At 44.2% G+C, this 19743-nt stretch overlaps 1 protein-coding gene across 6 annotated transcripts in view; it reads right to left on the bottom strand.

Annotated features, from left to right (window-relative positions):
- The window catches only part of wrn (WRN RecQ like helicase), a 120909-nt gene that overhangs the window by 48549 nt on the left and 52617 nt on the right, over positions 1-19743 (bottom strand). For all 6 annotated transcript variants that reach the window (XM_078209606.1, XM_078209596.1, XM_078209577.1 and 3 more), the window contains 7 exons: positions 16901-17007; positions 15447-15634; positions 15159-15333; positions 11202-11383; positions 4779-4880; positions 2014-2106; positions 531-672 (listed from right to left, as the gene is read on the bottom strand). In XM_078209606.1, coding sequence (XP_078065732.1) covers positions 531-672; positions 2014-2106; positions 4779-4880; positions 11202-11383; positions 15159-15333; positions 15447-15634; positions 16901-17007 — 989 coding nt within the window. The remainder of the gene's footprint in view (positions 1-530; positions 673-2013; positions 2107-4778; positions 4881-11201; positions 11384-15158; positions 15334-15446; positions 15635-16900; positions 17008-19743) is intronic.

Below are 19743 nucleotides of genomic sequence, written 5' to 3'. Positions count from 1 at the left end.
AGTGTCCCCAATTCTGGGCATCCCAACTTATAAAAGGAAGTCAAAACCTGGGGGACAGCGAAGGCAAGAGTTGCGATAATGGAACCAGGGATGAGGGATCTCAGTTATGTGATGTCAAGGGGAGAATTAATAGATACGCTTAAAAATGATGATGGGTTTTAATAGATTAAAGAGAAGCCGCTTCCACTGGCAGGATGCTCAGTAACCACAGGGCGTATAGAACTAGCAAAAGCAGCAGAAAGGATATCAGGAGCTATTTAAAGCAATGAATTATGGAATCCACTGCTGAGAAGGGCGGTGCAAGCATTTTCAATAACCACTTTCCAAAAGGAATTGGATATGCACTTGAAAAGGAAACATTTACAGGGCTCCAGGGAAAGAGCAGAGGAGTGTGACTTTGGATAGCTCTGGATCTGAAGCAACAGTTGCCATAGATTGGGAAACAAGTTAAAGCTCACCCTCCGGATTTGACATCCGGAAACCAGTTTTTTATTTTTGCAAATATTTGATTTTAACAGCAATGGACTTACAGATCCTCGCAAGAACAAAACAGGCACCCCAATGCCAAATTTTTCTCCCAGAACACAGACTGCAGAGAGCAACTGATACACTTCTTTGCCAAAATCTTGCATCTCATTTTCTGGATCATCTGCAGAAACGCAGCGACCAATTCTGTAGCAGAAAACAAGGAAAATATTGAATTCTTATAGAATATAATGTAAACCCCCCCAAAAAATCAACAATGTGATTATTTTGCCTCTGTTTGAGGGAGGGGTTGCTTGATCCCAACTGCCCTTATATTCAGATACATACTTTGGCTAAAAAAATAAAGCACATCTACGTAGCACCTAACATGTTCTTGAGCTGTCCCAAATACTCCAAACTAATTGATCATTTTTGAAGTACAGTCACCATTAGGCCAAAAAATGCAGCAGTCAATCTAAGGATCAAGCAAGTCTGAAGATGAATAACTCAATGTTTGGTTTTTGGTGGAGCGAGGTGGGGGATGAACACTTGTCAAAACATCAGGAGAAGTTCTCACCCTTCTTTGAATGGCGCCTTGAAGGCTCTCAGTACCAGGGGCCATGTTTGAAATCTACTTCTCGGGGCCTTTGTTTAAAAATAAGGGGTCGTCCATTTAGTACGGTGATGAGGAGGATTTATTTTCTCTGAGGGTTGAGAGTCTTTGGAATGCTCTTCCTCAAAAAGCAGTGGCAGCCCAGTCTTTGAATGTTTTTAAGGCAGATAGATTCTTGGTAAGCAAGGGGGAGGGGGGTCACATGTTATCGGGGGGTAGGCGAGAATGTCGAGTCAAGATTGCACTCGAGATCAGCCATTGAATGGTGGGGCAGGCTCAAAGTGCTGAGCGCCTACTCCTGCTCTATCCACTATTACTTTATATACAGAAGTAATCATCTGAACTCATGAATCACTGCCCAAAATTCAGACCCGACACCCAATGTGAAGTTAGAATATTAGATCACAGGTCCTTTTTTTAAAAAAAGATATTCCTATTGCTGTATTTTCTGTTTTTACAGTGTTTTTGGCACAAGTCTCTGAAGTAAAAGTGCGACAGCTGCTGTACAGCATTATAAATAGATTTACTTTGGAGAGTGAATTGCACATCGTACTGTATGTTATATATTGCAGCTTAGCTCGTTCCTCATCTCCCAGTTAAATCTTTTCAAAATATTGTAGAAATTGCACATTAACTATAAATGGTCCCTAAGGATCAGAGATCACATCAGTGAATATCTTCTTGTTAATATTAGTGATAAAGGAGGGAATTATTAATAAAAAAACAAAACGAGCATTATTTTTAAACAGATGCATAGAATTTCATAAGCCATTTATCTGCACAAGGGACCCAAAGGATGGATTAAAAACACGACTACAATGGGAAACACAGTTTTTGATCTTCGGGAAGCCTGACAGCTCACAAATTATATTGATTCCCAAAATGACATCTCAATCATTATCGAACTTGTCCGTGATCCCCCAGGCATCGCTTACCTTAATCGACAATTGTCACAACATCTATCAGTCCCAATGATCCCAAAGGTAGCCTTCCTCAGCTGTTCATCTTCAAAATGGGACAAGATAATACTGTTGGAATGGAAAAACGCTTAGCATCAGATGAGCATATTTAGGTAGCGGTTTTGTATCTAAATGCTAAGATGGCAAATATTTTTCAAGTCAAAGCTGAATATAGGTTATGAAAGGGAAGAGATTGGCTTTTTCAATGTGGAAGAGAGAATGAATGAGTATTGTCATGTTCATCAGCAAAGTGATGGAAAGAGCCATCGACAGTGCTGTCGAGAGGCATTTAATCAACAATAACCTGTTCACTGATGCTCAGTGTGGATTCTGCCAGGACCACACAGCTCCTGATCTCATTACAGCTCTGGTCCAAAAATGGACAAAAGAGCAGAACTCAAGAAGTGAGGCGAGAGTGACCGCCATTGACATCAAGGCTACATTTGACCGAGTGTGGCACTAAGGAGCCCTAATAAAATTGGAGTCAATGGGAATCAGAGGGAAATCTCCCTACTGGTTGGAGTCATATCTGGCACAAAGGAAGATGGTTGTGGGAGCTGGAGGTCAACCATCTCAGTCCCAGGACATCACTGCAGGGAGTTCCTCAGGGTATTGTCCTACGCCCAACCATGAATAAATATATTTTCAATGACCTTCCTTCCATCATAAGGTCAGAAATGGGGATGTTCACTAATGATTGCACATGCTCAGCATTGTTCATGACTCCTCAGATCTGAACCAGTCTGTACCCATATGCAGCAAGACCTGGATAACATTCAGGCTTGGCAAGTAATGTTCATGCCACACAAGTGCCAGGCAATGACCATCTCCAACAGGAGAGAATCCAATCATCTCTGTCGACAGTCAATGTCATTACCATCACTGAATCATCCAATATCAATATCGCGGGGTTACCATTGACCAGAAACTCAACTGGACCTGCCGCACAAATACTGGGTCAGAGGCTGGGAATCTGGCAGATAACTCACCGCCTGACTCACCAAAGCCTGTCCACCAAGAAAACAGAATTTAAGCAGCATATTAAAGGAGGAGACTGAGGTGGTGATGCAGAGAGGTTTAAGGGAGGGGAAATCCAGAGTTTAGGACCTATATGGCTGGAGACTTGGCTGCTCACGGTGTGATGACAGAACTGGGGGAAGCACAAGAACACATTGGAGGGTTAAATGGTGAAAGATTACATAGCTAGGGAACTTTAAAATAGAGGTGTTAGTGGACCGTAGCCAATGTATGTCAGCAAGCTGAAGGTCAATGGGTGAAAAGACCCTGGTGCAAATTAGTGTTTAGGCAGCAAAGTTTTCAATTAGCGTAGGTTTAAGGATAGTTAATTAGAACATCAGAATAGTTAAATATAGAGGTAGCAAAAGCAGGAATGGTAAGCAGTAGACAAACTGAGGCAGGAGCAGAATCAATGTTACAGGGGTAAAAATAGGCAGTCTTTGTGGTGACGAAGAGTGGGGCCGAAAGCTCAACCAAGGGTCAAATAGGAAACTGAGACTGCAAAAGTCATGTTCAGGTGGAGACTCTGAGCACAGAGGGGAATGGGATTAATTATGGAGGGAACAGAGTTTGTGGCATGATCAGAAAACAATGGTTTTGGTCTTCAAAATGTTAATTGGCAGAAATTTCAGCTCAACCATTTTGGAAAGGTAGTCTGACAACAAATAGGCAGCAGGACAAACAAGGGTTTTTCTTTTATTCATTCATGAGACTTGAGTATCGCTGGTTGGCCAGCATTTATTGCTCATTTCTGGCTGCCCGAGGGCAGTTGAGAGTCAACCACATTGCTGTGGCTTTGGAGTCACATGCAGGTCAGACCAGGTAAGGATGACAGATTTATTTTCCTAAAGGACATTAGTGAACCAGATGAGTTTTTCTGCCAATCGACAATGGTTTCATGGTCATCAGTAAATTCTTAATTCCAGATTTTTTTATTGAATTCAAATTCCAACGTCTGCCATGGCAGGATTCAAACCCAGGTCCCCAGAATATTAGTTGAGTTTCTGGATTAATAGTCTAATGATAATACCACTTGGCCATTGCCTCCCCTAGGCTGAGGTAAGGTAGAGCTAGATGTTGCCATGTCATGTCATTGGATGGTTCCCAGGGAGTGGGTGGGTAGGATGGACTCAAGGGCAGGAAGAGTGTAACCAAGAGAAGGCAGTCCACTAAGCATGACAATGGAGGAGAAGGGTTGAAGGGGGATCATGTAGGTGACTGACTTTGACAAAGGCTGCGGGGGGGGTTGGAGGATGAGGAGGAATTGTATTCATTGTATACCGAAGTCACACAGTTGCAGCAGATATAATTTCTGATTTTGAGTAGGGTTGATTCAATGCTGTGTCAAGGGCAGAAATGAAATTGGGGAGGTTCCAGCATGGAGTTGAGGGAAAGATGGTCAAGAACAAACAGACACAAACAAAATCGAGATAAATGACCAGTCAGTTGGGGGTGTTGAGAGAAGAATGACTATTGACCAGGAGAGTTCCCTGCTTTTCTTCTTAGTTCATGATCTTGACAAAGGATAGCATTTTGAATAATACAGCCACTGCCCTCATTACTACACTGAAGTCTCAGCTTTTATTGTGTGTTCAAGTCCTGACATGGAACTTAGACCCATGACATTCTGACTCAGAGATGAGAGTGCCATCAACTGAGCCAAGCTGGCACTGACTGGTATGGAAAATGGATAAAACAGTGAATAATTGGAACTAAGTACTTACTTTCTCCTGCACTTGGATGATGTGAGATACTTCTTTATTTTTTCCATCATCCTAATTTTGTAGGCTCGGAAATTTGGACTTTTAATCTCACTGAGCAGCCGCCTGAAGTGGAAACAATGACTGCATCAACTACACATTTGCTGCTTTCTCAACAGACACGCATGCTTTTGACCAAATTCTGATAAATTATCCCACATCCTTCATCCCACTTTGACCCTCCCTGGGCTGCACACCACTCCCTGAGTAAACTATGCCAGCATGCTAGCAATGCCAACCACTTGATGGTATGCAACTGTGCACTTAATATGACTTACGATCTGAATTTGTCTTCCGCCTTATGGATAGGCTCTTGCAGTTTTTTTAAAAGTTTATTTATTAGTATCACAAGTAGGCTTACATTAACATTGCAATGAAGTTACTGTGAAAATCCCCCAGGTTGCCACACTCTGGCGCCCGTTCAGGCACACTGAGGGAGTATTTAGCATGATCAATGCACCTAACCAGCACGTCTTTCGGACTGTGGGAGGAAACAGGAGCACCTGGAAGAAACCCACGCAGACACAGGGAGAACATGCAGACTCCGCACAGAAAGTGACCCAAGTTGGGAATCAAACCGGGGTCCCTGGCATTGTGAGGCAGCAGCGCTAACCACTGTGCCACCGTACATTGTTACACAGGAGCAGGCTGAGGGTAAGGCAGTGTGTTTGTGCTTTATTTATTTATTTTTCAGTTAAATTTGTGTAAAAAAACGGAGGTTTTTTTAATCCAAAACAGGAAGTAGGCCCAGGAGAAGCCTGGGAAGGTTTTTGGAGGGTTTAAAAGCAGGCCACACCTTTGAGCGGGCAGCGTCAGGAGCGGGCAGCAGAGTGAGCAGGGAGTAGAGTGTGAGCTGTAAGGGCTTTGGCTCACAGGGCTTCGGGGGAAAGGGCGAAGCGGGGTACGTTTTTTTTTCTTCTCCATTCCTATAAAGGAAAAGGGTAGCTATGAATGATAGGCCAGTTTGTTGTTTTCGGTGTGGGATGTGGGAGTTCCCGGAAACACCTAGCCGCCCGGAGGTTCACGTTTGCGCCAGGTGCGTGGAACTGCAGCTCCTGAGGGACCGCGTCAGGGAACTGGAGAAGCGGCTTGATGACCTTAGTCTAGTCAGGGAGGATGAGAGACAAATAGACGTGAGTTATAGGCAAGTAGTTACACTGGGGCCTCAGGAGGAAGACACGTGGGTTACAGTTAGGAGGAGTAAAGGTCATAAGGGTAACGTACCAGAGAGTACTCCAGTGGCTGTCCAGGGCTCGGCGACAGGTGTAAGAGGGGAGAGGTCTGAGCAATTAGTGGTGGGGTCACCTGTGGTTGTCCCCCTCCAAAACAGGTATATTGTTTTGGATAGTGTGGAGGAGGATGACTCTCCACGGGTAAGCCACAATGACCAGGTCACTGACACACAGTCAGGCTCTGTGGCCCAGAAAGGAAAGAGAGGGATTAGGAGAGCAATAGTGGTGGGGGACGCGTCGGTTACAGGCACGGACAGGCGATTCTGTGGGTGCGAACAGGACTCCAGGATGGTAGTCTCCCTACCTGGGGCTGGGGTACTGGATGTCTCCGAGCGGATAGGAGGCATATTAAAAGGGGAGGATAAAGAAACAGATGTCATTGTACACATTGGTGCAAATGACGTACATAGGAAGAGCAGGGGGATCCTACGTGAGCAAGTAAGGGAGTTGGGAAATAGGCTAAAAAGTAGGGCCTCCAGAGTGGCAATCTCTGGGCTGCTCCCAATGCCTAGAGCCAGTGAGGCTAGGAATAGGGAGATAGTACAATTGAACGCTTGGCTAAAGGACTGGTCCAGGAGGGAGGGATTCATATTCCTGGATCACTGGGAAGTTTTCAAGAGAGGAGGGCACCTGTACAAGGACGGGTCACAACTAAATTGGAAGGGCACGAATATCCTGGCTGGGAGTTTTGCTAGTGCAGTTCGGGTGGGTTTAAACTAAGATGGCAGGGGGGTGGGGATCAAAAAATTAGGTCCACAAGTGTAGAGGCTGGGGACGAGCTTGGGGCCAGGACAAGGCTGGCAAAGAAGAAGAGCACTCTGGGGGAGGATGACCTCACTGGGCCTGGAGGTCTGGAGTGCATCTACTTCAATGCAAGGAGCGTAGCAGGTAAGACAGACGAACCTAGGGCCTTAATGCTGACGAGGAATTTGGATGTGGTTGCGGTGACAGAGACTTGGTTGAAAGAGGGACAGGACTGGCAGCTGAATATTCCGGGGTACAAGTGTTTTAGGCGAGACAGAGGAGGGGCCAAAAGAGGTGGGGGAGTAGCAGCATTAGTTAGAGAGCATATTACAGCGGTGCAGAGGGAAGACAATTCAGAAGGGTCGTGTAACGAGTCACTGTGGGTGGAGCTCAGAAACAGGAAGGGCGCAGTCACTATGTTGGGGGTATACTACAGGCCCCCCAACAGCCCAAGGGAAGTGGAAGAACGGATATGTCAGGAGATAATGGATAGGTGCAGGAAAAATAGGGTTGTTGTAGTGGGAGACTTCAATTTCCCTGGTATAGACTGGAAATCGCGTAGGGCTGGGAGTCTGAATGGGGAGACATTTGTAAAATGCGTACAGGAAGGTTCTTTGGAACAATATGTAGATAGCCCGACTAGAGAGGAGGCTATACTGGACCTAGTACTGGGGAATGAGCCCGGTCAGGTCTGCAAAGTTTCGGTAGGGGAACATGTGGCAAATAGTGACCACAATTCTGTTAGCTTTAGGATAGTGATGGAAAAGGATGAGTGGTGTCCCATGGGTAAGGTGTTGGATTGGGGCAAGGCTAACTTTAGTGGGATTAGGCAGAATTTGACAGCTGTTGATTGGGAGAGGCTGTTTGAGGGTAAATCCACATCTGGCATGTCTTTTAAGGAACAGTTGTTAGGGCTGCAGGATAGACATGTGCCTGTAAAAAAGGATAGGAAGGGTAGGATTCGAGAACCGTGAATAACCAGGGAAATTGAGCGATTGGTCAAAAAGAAAAGAGTGGCGTACGTTAGTTCCAGGCAGCTAAAAACGGAGGGAGCTCTGGAGGAATACAAAGAAAGTAGGAAAGAACTCAAACGAGGAATTAGAAGGGCAAAAAGGGGTCACGAAATGTCCTTGGCAGACAGGATTAAGGAGAATCCCAAGGCATTTTATTCATACGTTAGGAACAAAAGGGTTGTTAGGGAAAAAATCGGACCTCTCAGGGACAAAAGTGGGGAATTATGCTTAGAGCCCAAAGAAGTAGGGGAGATCCTAAATGAATACTTTGCGTCAGTATTCACAAAGGAGAGGGATGTGTTGACTGGGAGTGTCTCGGAGGGGAGTGTTGACCCGTCAGAGAAAATCTCCATTACAAGGGAGGAAGTGTTAGGTTTTTTAGGGAATATAAAGACTGACAAATCCCCAGGGCCTGATGGAATCTATCCAAGGCTGCTCAGGGAGACGAGAGATGAAATCGCTGGGCCTCTGACGCAAATCTTTGTCTCGTCACTGGACACAAGTGAGGTCCCGGAGAATTGGAGGATAGCTAATGTGGTCCCGTTATTTAAGAAGGGTAGGAAAGATAACCCGGGAAATTATAGGCCGGTGAACTTGACGTCCGTGGTCAGGAAGTTGTTGGAGAGGATTCTTAGAGATAGGATGTATGCGCATTTAGAAAGGAATAAACTCATTAACGATAGTCAGCATGGTTTTGAGAGAGGGAGGTCATGCCTCACTAACCTGGTGGAGGTTTTTGAAGAAGTGACTAGAATGGTTGACGAGGGAAGGGCCGTGGATGTCGTCCATATGGACTTTAGTAAAGCGTTTGACAAAGTCCCTCATGGTAGGTTGGTGCAAAAGGTTGGATCTCATGGGATAAAGGGGGAGGTGGCTAGATGGGTGGAGAACTGGCTTGGTCACAGAAGACAGAGGGTGGTAGTGGAAGGGTCTTTTTCTGGCTGGATGCCTGTGACTAGTGGTGTTCCGCAGGGCTCTGTATTGGGACCTCTGCTGTTTGTGATTTATATAAACGATCTGGAAGGTGTAACAGGGGTGATCAGTAAGTTTGCGGACGACACAAAAATGGCAGGACTTGCAGATAGTGAGGAACATTGTCAGAGGCTACAGAAGGATATAGATAGGCTGGAAATTTGGGCAAAGAAATGGCAGATGGAGTTCAATCCAGATAAATGCGAAGTGATGCATTTTGGTAGAACTAACGTAGGGGGGAGCTATACGATAAATGGCAGAACCATAAAGGGTGTAGATACGCAGAGGGACCTGGGTGTGCAAGTCCACAGATCCTTGAAGGTGACGGCACAAGTGGAGAAGGTAGTGAAGAAGGCATTTGGCATGCTTGCCTTTATAGGATGGGGCATAGAGTATAAAAGTTGGGGTCTGATGTTGCAGTTGTACAGAACGTTGGTTCGGCCGCATTTGGAATACTGCGCCCAGTTCTGGTCGCCACACTACCAGAAGGACGTGGAGGCTTTAGAGAGAGTGCAGAGGAGGTTTGCCAGGATGCTGCCTGGTATGGAAGGGCTTAGTTATGAGGAGAGATTGGGTAAACTGGGGTTGTTCTCGCTGGAAAGACGGAGGATGAGGGGTGACAGGGTGAACGGTGGGAAGCTTTTTCCCGGGGGGGGGGGGGGAGACGTATTTTACACAAAGGGTGGTGGGGGCCTGGAAGGCGCTGCCGGGCAAGGTGGTGGAGACGGACACACTGGGAACGTTTAAGACTTATCTAGATAGCCACATGAACGGGGTGGGAATGGAGGGATACAAAAGAATGGTCTAGTTTGGACCAGGGAGCGGCGCGGGCTTGGAGGGCCGAAGGGCCTGTTCCTGTGCTGTATTGGTCTTTGTTCTTTGTACTGTCCCCTACTGCTCTTGACCTCGGCTTGGTCAATACATCCCAACAGCGCAGATAAGAATAGAAACTGAATCACAGCACATTGCTTCAAAGCACAGTACTCTAGGCTCTAGTGTGCTATGCCACCTTGCTGTCCACACACACAGGTAAGTTTTTGATTGAACAGAAAGCCTTTTCTGTTCTCTTGTACATAATGCTTCACATATAATGTGCACAGATTTCCAAAAATAACTGCTATCATAGGTTCACATTAGATTTGCTTCAGTAAAAATATTAACTTTAATATCTAAAAATCCCTCAAGTTATAGTGCCAAGCAAAATAGACCAGAAGGTCACAACCTTACCAATCTTTATTAAGTTTACTGATCTTAGTTAGTGTAGCAGCAAAGCACACAAGGGGGGGGTGACTGAGAGTTCCGAATTTTGATGCTAACCCGTACTGGAGAAGAGTGTGTGGATAGACGAGGTAAGTTTGAACTTAGCTGTGATGCCTTCCAATGTCAAATGACCTCACAGTACTCCCTGTCTAGGTTCACTGATAATGACCTCATGGTACTAGAAGGTTGCTGGTGCCTTTGGAGTCATACACAGAACAACAGTCAGCACCTTCAGAATTACAAGTGACTTATTCTTGCAAGAAAATATCAAAATGTAAAACCATAGAATCCTTACAATACAGAAGGAGGCCATTCGGTCCATCGTGTCTGCACCAACCCTTACCGAAGCCCCAACCCACCGACCTATCCCGGTAACCCCTGCACATCTACCTAACCTATGCATCTTTTGCACACTAAGGGGCAATTTAGCATGGCCAATCCACCTAACCTGCACATCTTTGGACTGTGGGAGGAAACCTGAGCACTCGGAGGAAACCCAAGTAGACACGGGGACAATGTGCAAACTCCACACAAACAGTCATCTGAGGCCAGAGTTGAACCCGAGTGCTAACTGCTGTGCCACCGTGCCATGTACAAGGTTTATGGTTTAAATAATAAATTTAAGAATTGCTTCACAAGTCCTGTTTATAGACATGAACTTTAGCTAATCTTCTACTGGTAAAAATAATGCAATTTTTGAGATAACAATTTGAAGTAATGCCTATGTCACAAAATCACATATAACAGAGGTAATAAATGAGAACACCATTCTGAGGCTAGAGTTTGGAACTCGCTGCTACAGCAACAGGTGTGGAGAAGGTTTGTGGGGCAGGGGGTGGTGAGTGGAGGGGGGAAGTATTGATTAGAATTCCATTCTGCGACCATTCCATACTCATCAGCTTTGAGTGAGGAAAGTCAAAGCAAAGTGCTTGGGATCAGAAGCTATTTACTTTTGCTGGGATTCAAGTCCTCAATAACTGCTTATGCCATTAGAAAAGTGGGAAAGCACAAAGTACTTTATGCCATTAATAATGGCCCCATTAAGCAGAAATACAATTGAATTAAATATATACCCCTCTACCATGTACAGTGAAGATTCCATTCTGACAATAATCAAATACCATCGACTGATCCGGATATACAGGAGTGACAGTAAACTTCTGTACCTGTTTAACATCATGTCAGCAGGAGACCACAGGACGTGACAAGAACTGGGCAAACCATCTCGTCCAGCCCTCCCAATTTCCTGATAGTATGATTCCATTTCTTTAGGTGCTCCGTAATGAATGACTTTACGAATATCAGGCTTGTTGATCCCCATGCCAAAAGCAACGGTCGCTACCACACACTGGCAGGAAAAATGGTTGAAAATGTGAACCACTTAATTAGAGCAACGTGTAGCCTATGTATAAAGTCGTTGCACAGATTAACTAGTACAGAATACCACATATTCTAACAATAATGGCCCATACATTGCTGCCCTCAGTGACATTTATATCCAAATTCTGCAGGAACTTTAGGCAAGGACAGATGCAGAAATTGAGAAGTTGCTATCCAAGATATGTAACTGTCTGGTTCACCATTGAAATGTATTGGATGATGTCAAATTGCATGATAGACGTCTGCTAAATTAACACTAAATTAGCACCCTCCATCCACTCCCAGCCTGACAGATAGCCAGTCTGTGAATCTAACTTGGTGTTGGATGGGAAACCCCATACTGGATAAGTTAAAACCAGACCAGCCATTAAATTTGGCAGGGACTTCAAGAAAAACTTACTTTCAAGGATTTTGTTCTGCCAATCTTCCCCCCTTCTGCCACCTCCCCACACCGGCCATGCTCTCTGAATCATAATCAGAACCATTTTAACATTAAATGACAAAAGAGATTAAAAAGAGAAAACGCTGGAAATACTCAGGAAGTCAGGCTGCATCTGTGCAGAATAGGAGAGAGAGGAGCTAATGTTTCAGTTCACAAACCCAAAACTTTGGGCCAGGTCTTCCGCTGTTTCAGGAAAGGTGAGTCAAGCCATTTCCCCGACTTTGGGGATTCCGAATCCACAATCCCCTCCCACTCCCAAAAATGTTTTGCCTCTGATGTGCAAGTGGACAAGATTCAAGTCCGAGGCAGCAAAGAGGTGACCAGGTGCTGAGGTAGGCTGGTTAGAAGGCCAGGCTTCAACACGCCAGGACATTTGCCCCATACTCTAATGGTTGTTAGGCCCCAAAGTCCTCATCCCAACCCTCACCTACACTCTTTATACCCCCAGAGCCCCATGCTCCCTCCATGCCCCCTCATTCCCATCCCCATGCCCCTCCATTCTGCCATGCTCCCTCACATCCCCTCTATTCCTCCTTTTTCCCCTTTCACCCACTGCATGCTTTATCCAGCTCCCAAATGCATCCTCCATACCCAGTCTGCCAGTATCCATTAGGTACAGAACAAATGAGTCATAAGCAAGTGTTTGAAATGCTCCTGAAACTGATAAGCACAGAGGCTTTGAACTGCATCCAAAGAAGCTGTTAGATAAGATGGCCAGCCATTTGTTTTGCCAGATGGCCTCATTATGATGGAAGGCTGGGCTCCAAAGATGACTAATGCACTCAGCTCACCAGGACTCAGCTTGCAGACTTGGTTTGATTGACACCTTTATTACCGTGTAATACTCTTTGACATGGTGTTTCAATACATGTGCATTTATTTATACGATATTAAAGGGGGTGAATTGGATGAAAGCTTTTGACACCGATACTATGAATGGCTATGGTTCAGTCACACTTCCATGAGGTTGTAAGCTGAGCAGTTTTGTTTCAAAGTAGATTCTGAACCCATTTTTTGTTTATCGTGTCAGTTTCAGGAGAAACTCTGGCCGGGGTTCTCCGGCCACGCTCGCCTGGAAACCGGAGATTCCTGCTTGACTTCAATGGACCGCCCCCTGCCCGCTAGAATTCCAGCGGTGGGCGGGATGGGAGAATTCCGGCCTCTTTCTCTATCCATAGATGCAGCCCGAGTTGTTGAGTATTTTACAGCATTTTCTGTTGACATTCTGGAGTTCCAGCCTTTGCAGTGTTTTGCTCTTGTAAACGCAAAGGCAAATTCCTCACAGCACAGAAGCTGCAAAGCATTTGGGATCAATATTCACAGCATCGTTAAAGACTGATCACTAGTGGTAGTACTCCTCCAGGCATTGGCAAAAAAAAATTCCTCTTAAAGGAAACATGGAGCAGCCAGGTAAATGGAATCTTCTTCTCAAATCATAACAAGCAGGGAAGTGCTTTAAGAACAAAGAACAGGGCGGCACGGTAGCACAGTGGTTAGCACTGCTGCTTCACAGCTCCAGGGACCTGGGTTCCATTCCCGGCTTGGGTCACTGTCTGTGTGGAGTTTGCACATTCTCCTCGTGTCTGCGTGGGTTTCCTCCGGGTGCTCCGGTTTCCTCCCACAGTCCAAAGATGTGCGGGTTAGGTTGATTGGCCATGCTAAAATTGCCCTTAGTGTCCTGAGATGCGTAGGTTAGAGGGATTAGTGGGTAAATATATAGGGATATGGGGGTAGGGCCTGGGTGGGATTGTGGTCGGTGCAGACTCGATGGGCCGAATGGCCTCTTCCTGTGCTGTAGGGTTTCTATGATTCTATGAATAGCCAATCATATTGAGATCTTCAGAGTCATAGAATCATAGATTAGAATCATAGAATCCATAAGGTGAAGAAAGCGGCCATTCGGCCCATCAAGTCTGCACCAACCACAGTCCCACCCCGGCCCCTATCCCCATAACCCTACCTATTTACCCTACTAACCCCCCTGACACTAAGGCACACCCAATCAACCTAACCTGCACATCTTTGGACTGTGGGAGGAAACCCACGCAGACACGGGGAGAACGTGCAGATTCCGCACAGACAGTGACCCAAACGGGAATCGAACCCAGGTCGCTGGCGCTGTGAGGCAGCAGTGCTAACCACTGTGCCACCGTGCTGTCTGTCATTGAAAGGCAGAATTAATCACTGGTTTGTATTGTACTAACTGATCTCAGATACGGTGCAGAGGTAGAATTTACAACTGTTTGTTGGCTCCTATTGGTTTTGAAGAGGATAGGAAGCAATCAACTAGAGTTCCTGTCCTGACTGCGAGCCGGTGGTGGCCACATGTGTCTGTGGATGCTGGTTGGGGTCATGGTTGGACAAAGTTGCAATGGCCTCCACAATTGAACAGTCAAACCACATTGATACATGAAGAATGATCACTTGTCAAAGCAGAAGGCCACTGCTAACGTCGGAAATTGCCACTTTGCAAGAAGTGAAGAGAAAAAAATTGGGAGAAAAGAGTGGTCTCTGCTGAAACTGCTTCCATTCAGCTCATTTTATATAGAAAGGGTGATGCAGAATATTCAATTCCTTGCAAAAAGGTGGGACAGCTGAGAAATACCACCCCGACTCTTTAGTTTTCACTACTTTCTCCGAATTAATTTATTTTTGTTGATATCTATAAGGTGTTGATAGCTTCTGGGCAGCACTTTCACTTTGGAAGCTCAAGAGTAAGCATCAAGGACAGCAAGAAATAAGACTTTCCGACTTCCTCTGACCAGCAATTCCTCTAATCTGCAACAATGTGCCTTAACCTGATCCTCAGCTCATCATTCGCGACACAATCTTATTACTTTCAGCAATTCCACTCAAGTTTTTTTTAAATTTAACATTAGGGCTCAAAAAACAGTAAATACATAAAGTTAAAGTTTTATTTATTAGTCACAAGTAAGGCTTACATTAACACTGCAATGAAGTTACTGTGAAATCCCCCGAGTCGCCACACTCCGGCGCCTGTTTGGGTCAATGCACCTAATCAGCAGGTCTTTTGGACTGTGGGAGGAAACCCGGAGCACCCAGAGGAAACACAGACAGATACAGGGAGTACGTGCAAACTCCACACAGGCAGTGACCCAAGCCGGGAATCGAACCCGGGTCCCTGGCTCTGTGAGGCAACAGTACTAACCACTGTGCCACCATGCTGCCCCGACTGATAAACTGAAAATAGTGACGAATATTCAACTTTGCACTCTCGGTATAATCCAATGTGACACCAACCCTGATAAATTAAATAGAAAGTGATTAAATTGCTTCAGACCTGAATTTCATCCCTCATGAACCTATGATGGATGTCTCTCCTGGCTTTGATGCCCATGCCTGCATGGTATGTGCCGCAAACAATATTCATCCGTAACAACTCTGCAGCCACTTGTTCTGTGGCTTTCCTGGAGGGGCAGTAGACTATAGTGGGACCTTCAAACTCAAAGGTGAGCCTACCATTCAAAGCAAAACATACACGTTCAGAATGTGAGAAACGATACCGCTTGTGAAATAGAATAGATTGTGCAATTTTCCAAATATCTGATCAACTCAAGTCAATACATACTTGTCCCTTTTAATTAGGAATGGCTTTAAATCTCGCTGGATGTCTGTAGATTTGCATCCAACTTCTAAATACAAATTTGGTCGATCAAAAGTAGTGCAGACAACCTGAGGATTCTTCAACATCAGACTCTCAATGATATCACTTCTAATTGAAGGGCTGGCAGTGGCAGTCAAGGCAACAACTGGAGTCTGGTATCAATAAATGACCATGTTAACAGTTTTTTTAAAAAGTCCCATTTAAACAATTAACAGTTATTTTCATTCTTCAGGTGTGGGTGACCTGGTTGAGACAGCATTCATTGTTAATTCCTAGTGGCCCCGAGTGCACGGAGGTAACCACACATTGTGGGGCTGGAGTCACAGGCAGGGGCATACCAAGTAAAGATGAAGGGCTCCTTTCCCTGAAATACATCAGGGAGTTAGCGGTATTTTGGTTATTTTCTTTATGTTTGCCAGCCCACAGTTTTATAACTTGCCATGGTGGGAATCAAACCTGATCACTTGGCTGCTCATGCAGCACCATAAACAATAGCCTAGTTTGCCCAGTTCCAATAACAAAATCAAAATCCAATTATAGAACGTAACGTTATTTTTTTCAAATTAAAAAATAGTAATTGAAATTTCCAAATTATTTTGTTAAAAAATCAGCTAAACTTTCCTTAATGCACTTCAAACATCCAATCTCCTATTCCTGTGACTGACGACTCATTGTACATACAGTAAACACAATGGACTTGAAATACAAAACTGATAATTTAACACATTTTAAAACTATATTCTTTCACCTCCTGATGCTTTGATGTACACTAGGCAAGGCAAAAAATGGGGAACAATGTTTTAATCAGTAAAGAACAATTGAGGGGGAATTGGTCTACACAGCAACACGAAACAGCTTTGTAGCGAAGAGTCAAGTGATTTTTTTTTTTCACCACACCTGATCTTCTTTCCAATGAAGTTGACACGAAACTCGCTTTCTAGTTTCACTGTCGACTCCACTTGCTTTCAAGATTAAAAACCTTGGCGATATTTTCCAAGTCAAATGGAAATTTCCAAGTCAAATGGAAAATAAAACCTAGCGCAGCGTACGACGGGCTGTCAATCTGCTACAAGCTTGTTTTATGCTGTAGACATAAGACCAATTTCACCCGGTTGAATCATAATGAGTGAAGATGGCAACGTCTTCCTCAATACAGCCTCTGCAAATCTCAATACACACTCACATTCCTGGGTTCTTCTAACCCTAAGAGAGTGAGTGGAAGTTAAAATATAAGCTCCTTAATATCATAAGCATTTCCAAGCCTAGTGCAATGATCTACCAGCTTATACATAAACAGCTCTGTCAAAATATTAAATTAGCTCTTATTTAATCAATAGTTCGTGTTACTATTTACTTATTATAACTTAAGGGGAAAATGCTTTGAATACTCTTTTGGCAAAGGTATTTTATCAGTTCACCTGAGGCAGAAAGCGTTTCAAAGCTCCCAGTTTTCTGTATGAATTTCTGAAGTCGTGTCCCCACTCAGAGATACAGTGAGCCTCGTCCACAGCAATAACGGTGATACCTGCAGTAAATCAAAAAGACAAATACTTCAATTTGTGCAATATTTAATTATTGACTTCCACCAGTGGGCAACTCTGTTACCGCTCAAAAGAACAAATTACTTCTGTTTCCACGCTATGATCCTTCCCTGGGTGAGAGGACAGGTAGATAAATGCTCCCAGACCATTAGTAATTCCACTGCTTGGAGTACCAATAGAAAATTCATGAAGTTGGATTGTGGGTGGCGGGTCCCTTTAATTAATCCTCTTTGCTTGCCCATGAGGGAGCTTCTCAATGGCTCTCTACAGTAACGTCATCAAAGATCAGCATCTATCTCTTGGAAAACATCATCTGACCCAAAGTTCTAATATTCTGTAGACATTGGAACCTCGATTTGATTTGATTTGTCACATGTATTGGTACACAGTGAAAAGTATTGTTACTTGCATGCTATACAGACAAAGCATACCGTTCACAGAGAAGGAAAGATGAGGATGAAGAATGTAGCATTACAGTCATAGCTAGGGTGTGGAGAAAAATCAACTTAATGTGAGGTAGGTCCATTCAACAGTCTGATGGCAGCAAGGGAAGAAGCTGTTCTTGAGTCAGCTGGTACGTGTCCTCAGAATTTTGTATCTTTTTCCCGACGGAAGAAGATGGAAGAGAGTATGTCTGGGGTGCGTGGGGTTCTTAATTATGCTGGCTGCTTTTTCAAGGTAGCGGGAAGTGTCAACAGTGCCAATGGGTGGGAGGCTGGTTTGCGTGATGGACTGGGCTTCGTTCACGACCCTTTGTAGTTTCTTGCAGTCTTGGACAGAGCAGGAGACAGACCAAGCTGTGAAACAACTAGAAAGAATGCTTTCTATGGTGCATCTGTGAAAGTTGATGAGAGTCGTAGTGGACATACCAAATTTCCTTAGTCTTCTGAGAAAGTAGAGGCTTGGATGGGCTTTCTTAACTATAGTGTCAGCGTGCACCAATGCATCACCCTGGATGCCACTATTCCTCATCTATCTGCCCTTAGATGGTGGTTAATCATTTTTACATTAACTGCATCTTGGGAATCTAAAATTGTGTTGATTTCAATATTTAGTCTTCTTACCCGGTAACTAATGTAGCATACCATCTTGCACATACATAGTAAACACACACTGCATAAACAAAAGCCACACTGAAAAAAGCAGTTCAGAACACTCAAAGCATTCTCATATCAGTTGCAATGGATAGTCCAAGAACTTTTTGGGAAAAGCATACTTTTTACCCTCAGTATTGATCTTTAGCTTGGTGAAGAGGCAAGCATTTATTTCTAAGCATAGTGAATGAACAAGTGACGGCACATCATTGTTGTAAGGACTAAAACACTGCCAATCCAGAGAAGCGTCAGTCAGAAAACAATTACTACAGACCAATATCTCTACTGATAGCCAATAAACATAGTGAAAATTATTCTGAATAAAAATCTGGTGTACAGTCTCGATCATAAAAACCTGTTCTCTGGTTGTCAACATAGAACAAATGCAACCCAACTTATTTTAATGCCCTCACTTGTACCCTCTGGAGATGAACTGATTCTGTTGATCCACCGAATTATCAATGGAGTAATCCTTGACATTTCTAGGATCAACTGAATATAGACATCCCAAGATCAAAAAGAAGTTGGCGTCTACAACTGAAGCTGATAAGCTACTGAAATAATCCCTCAAAATACCTAAAATGTGAGTCATCATAAGCTGGCACCCATTCATGGATACATACTTTGAAAAGGAGCATTTTGCAGGACGATGGAGGAAAAATTCAAGAGAGTCACTAATGGGATATCTGTCTCAAAAAACCAGTGCACACAATCTCATGATCTCATCACAGCACCTTCACTTGGGTGCAGCATATCGTTTTTTGTCCCCATTCGCTATGGTTGGGTGGTATATGGCTACCTCTAATACACTAAAAATCATACATCTGCATGCAATTTCAGTTGCCATGTTTTTTGTCATGCATGTTCCATTAATTCTTTGGTCACCATTCATGGAAAGTTCCAATATAAACTTACAATTACACAATTGTTATTGTGGCATTTCATGATGCATGTTTTGAATTCCCCATCGCTCAGCCTGTACTACAGATAGACTCCTACAATACAGCCAACTCTCTACTTCCCAAACTGCCGTATGCTTTTTTGTTTAACTGTAAATAATAATAATATACTATCAAAGCACATTAAAAATAAGAATCTGAAGAACAACTTTCAAATGGGAACCACATTATGTCGGGGCAAACTGGTCCAATCATTCTCCATTTTGATTTGATTTGATTTATTGTCACATGTATTAGTATGCAGTGAAAAGTATTGTTTCTTGCGAGCTATACAGACAAAGCATACCGTACATAGAAAAGGAAACGAGAGTGTGCAGAATGTAGTGTTGCAATCATAGCTAGGGTGCAGAGAAAGATCAACTTAATGCGAGGTAGGTCCATTCAAAAGTCTGATGGCAGTAGGGAAGAAGCTGTTCTTGAATCGGTTGGTAGATGACCTCAGACTTTTGTACATCTTTTGTATATTTGGGGTGGCACAGTGGTTAGCACTGCTGCCTCACAGCTCCAGGGACCCGGGCTCAATTCCCGGCTTGGGTCACTGTCTGTGTGGAGTTTGCACATTCTCCCCGTGTCTGCGTGGGTTTCCTCTGGGTGCTCTGGTTTCCTCCCACAGTCCAAAGATGTGCAGGCTAGGTGGATTGGCCATGCTAAATTGCCACTTAGTGTG

The sequence above is a fragment of the Mustelus asterias genome, chromosome 1 (assembly GCF_964213995.1).
Source record: "Mustelus asterias chromosome 1, sMusAst1.hap1.1, whole genome shotgun sequence".
Taxonomy (NCBI): domain Eukaryota; kingdom Metazoa; phylum Chordata; class Chondrichthyes; order Carcharhiniformes; family Triakidae; genus Mustelus; species Mustelus asterias.
The sequence above is the reverse complement of the archived record's forward strand: the minus strand, read 5'-3'. Positions and strand labels throughout refer to the sequence as shown.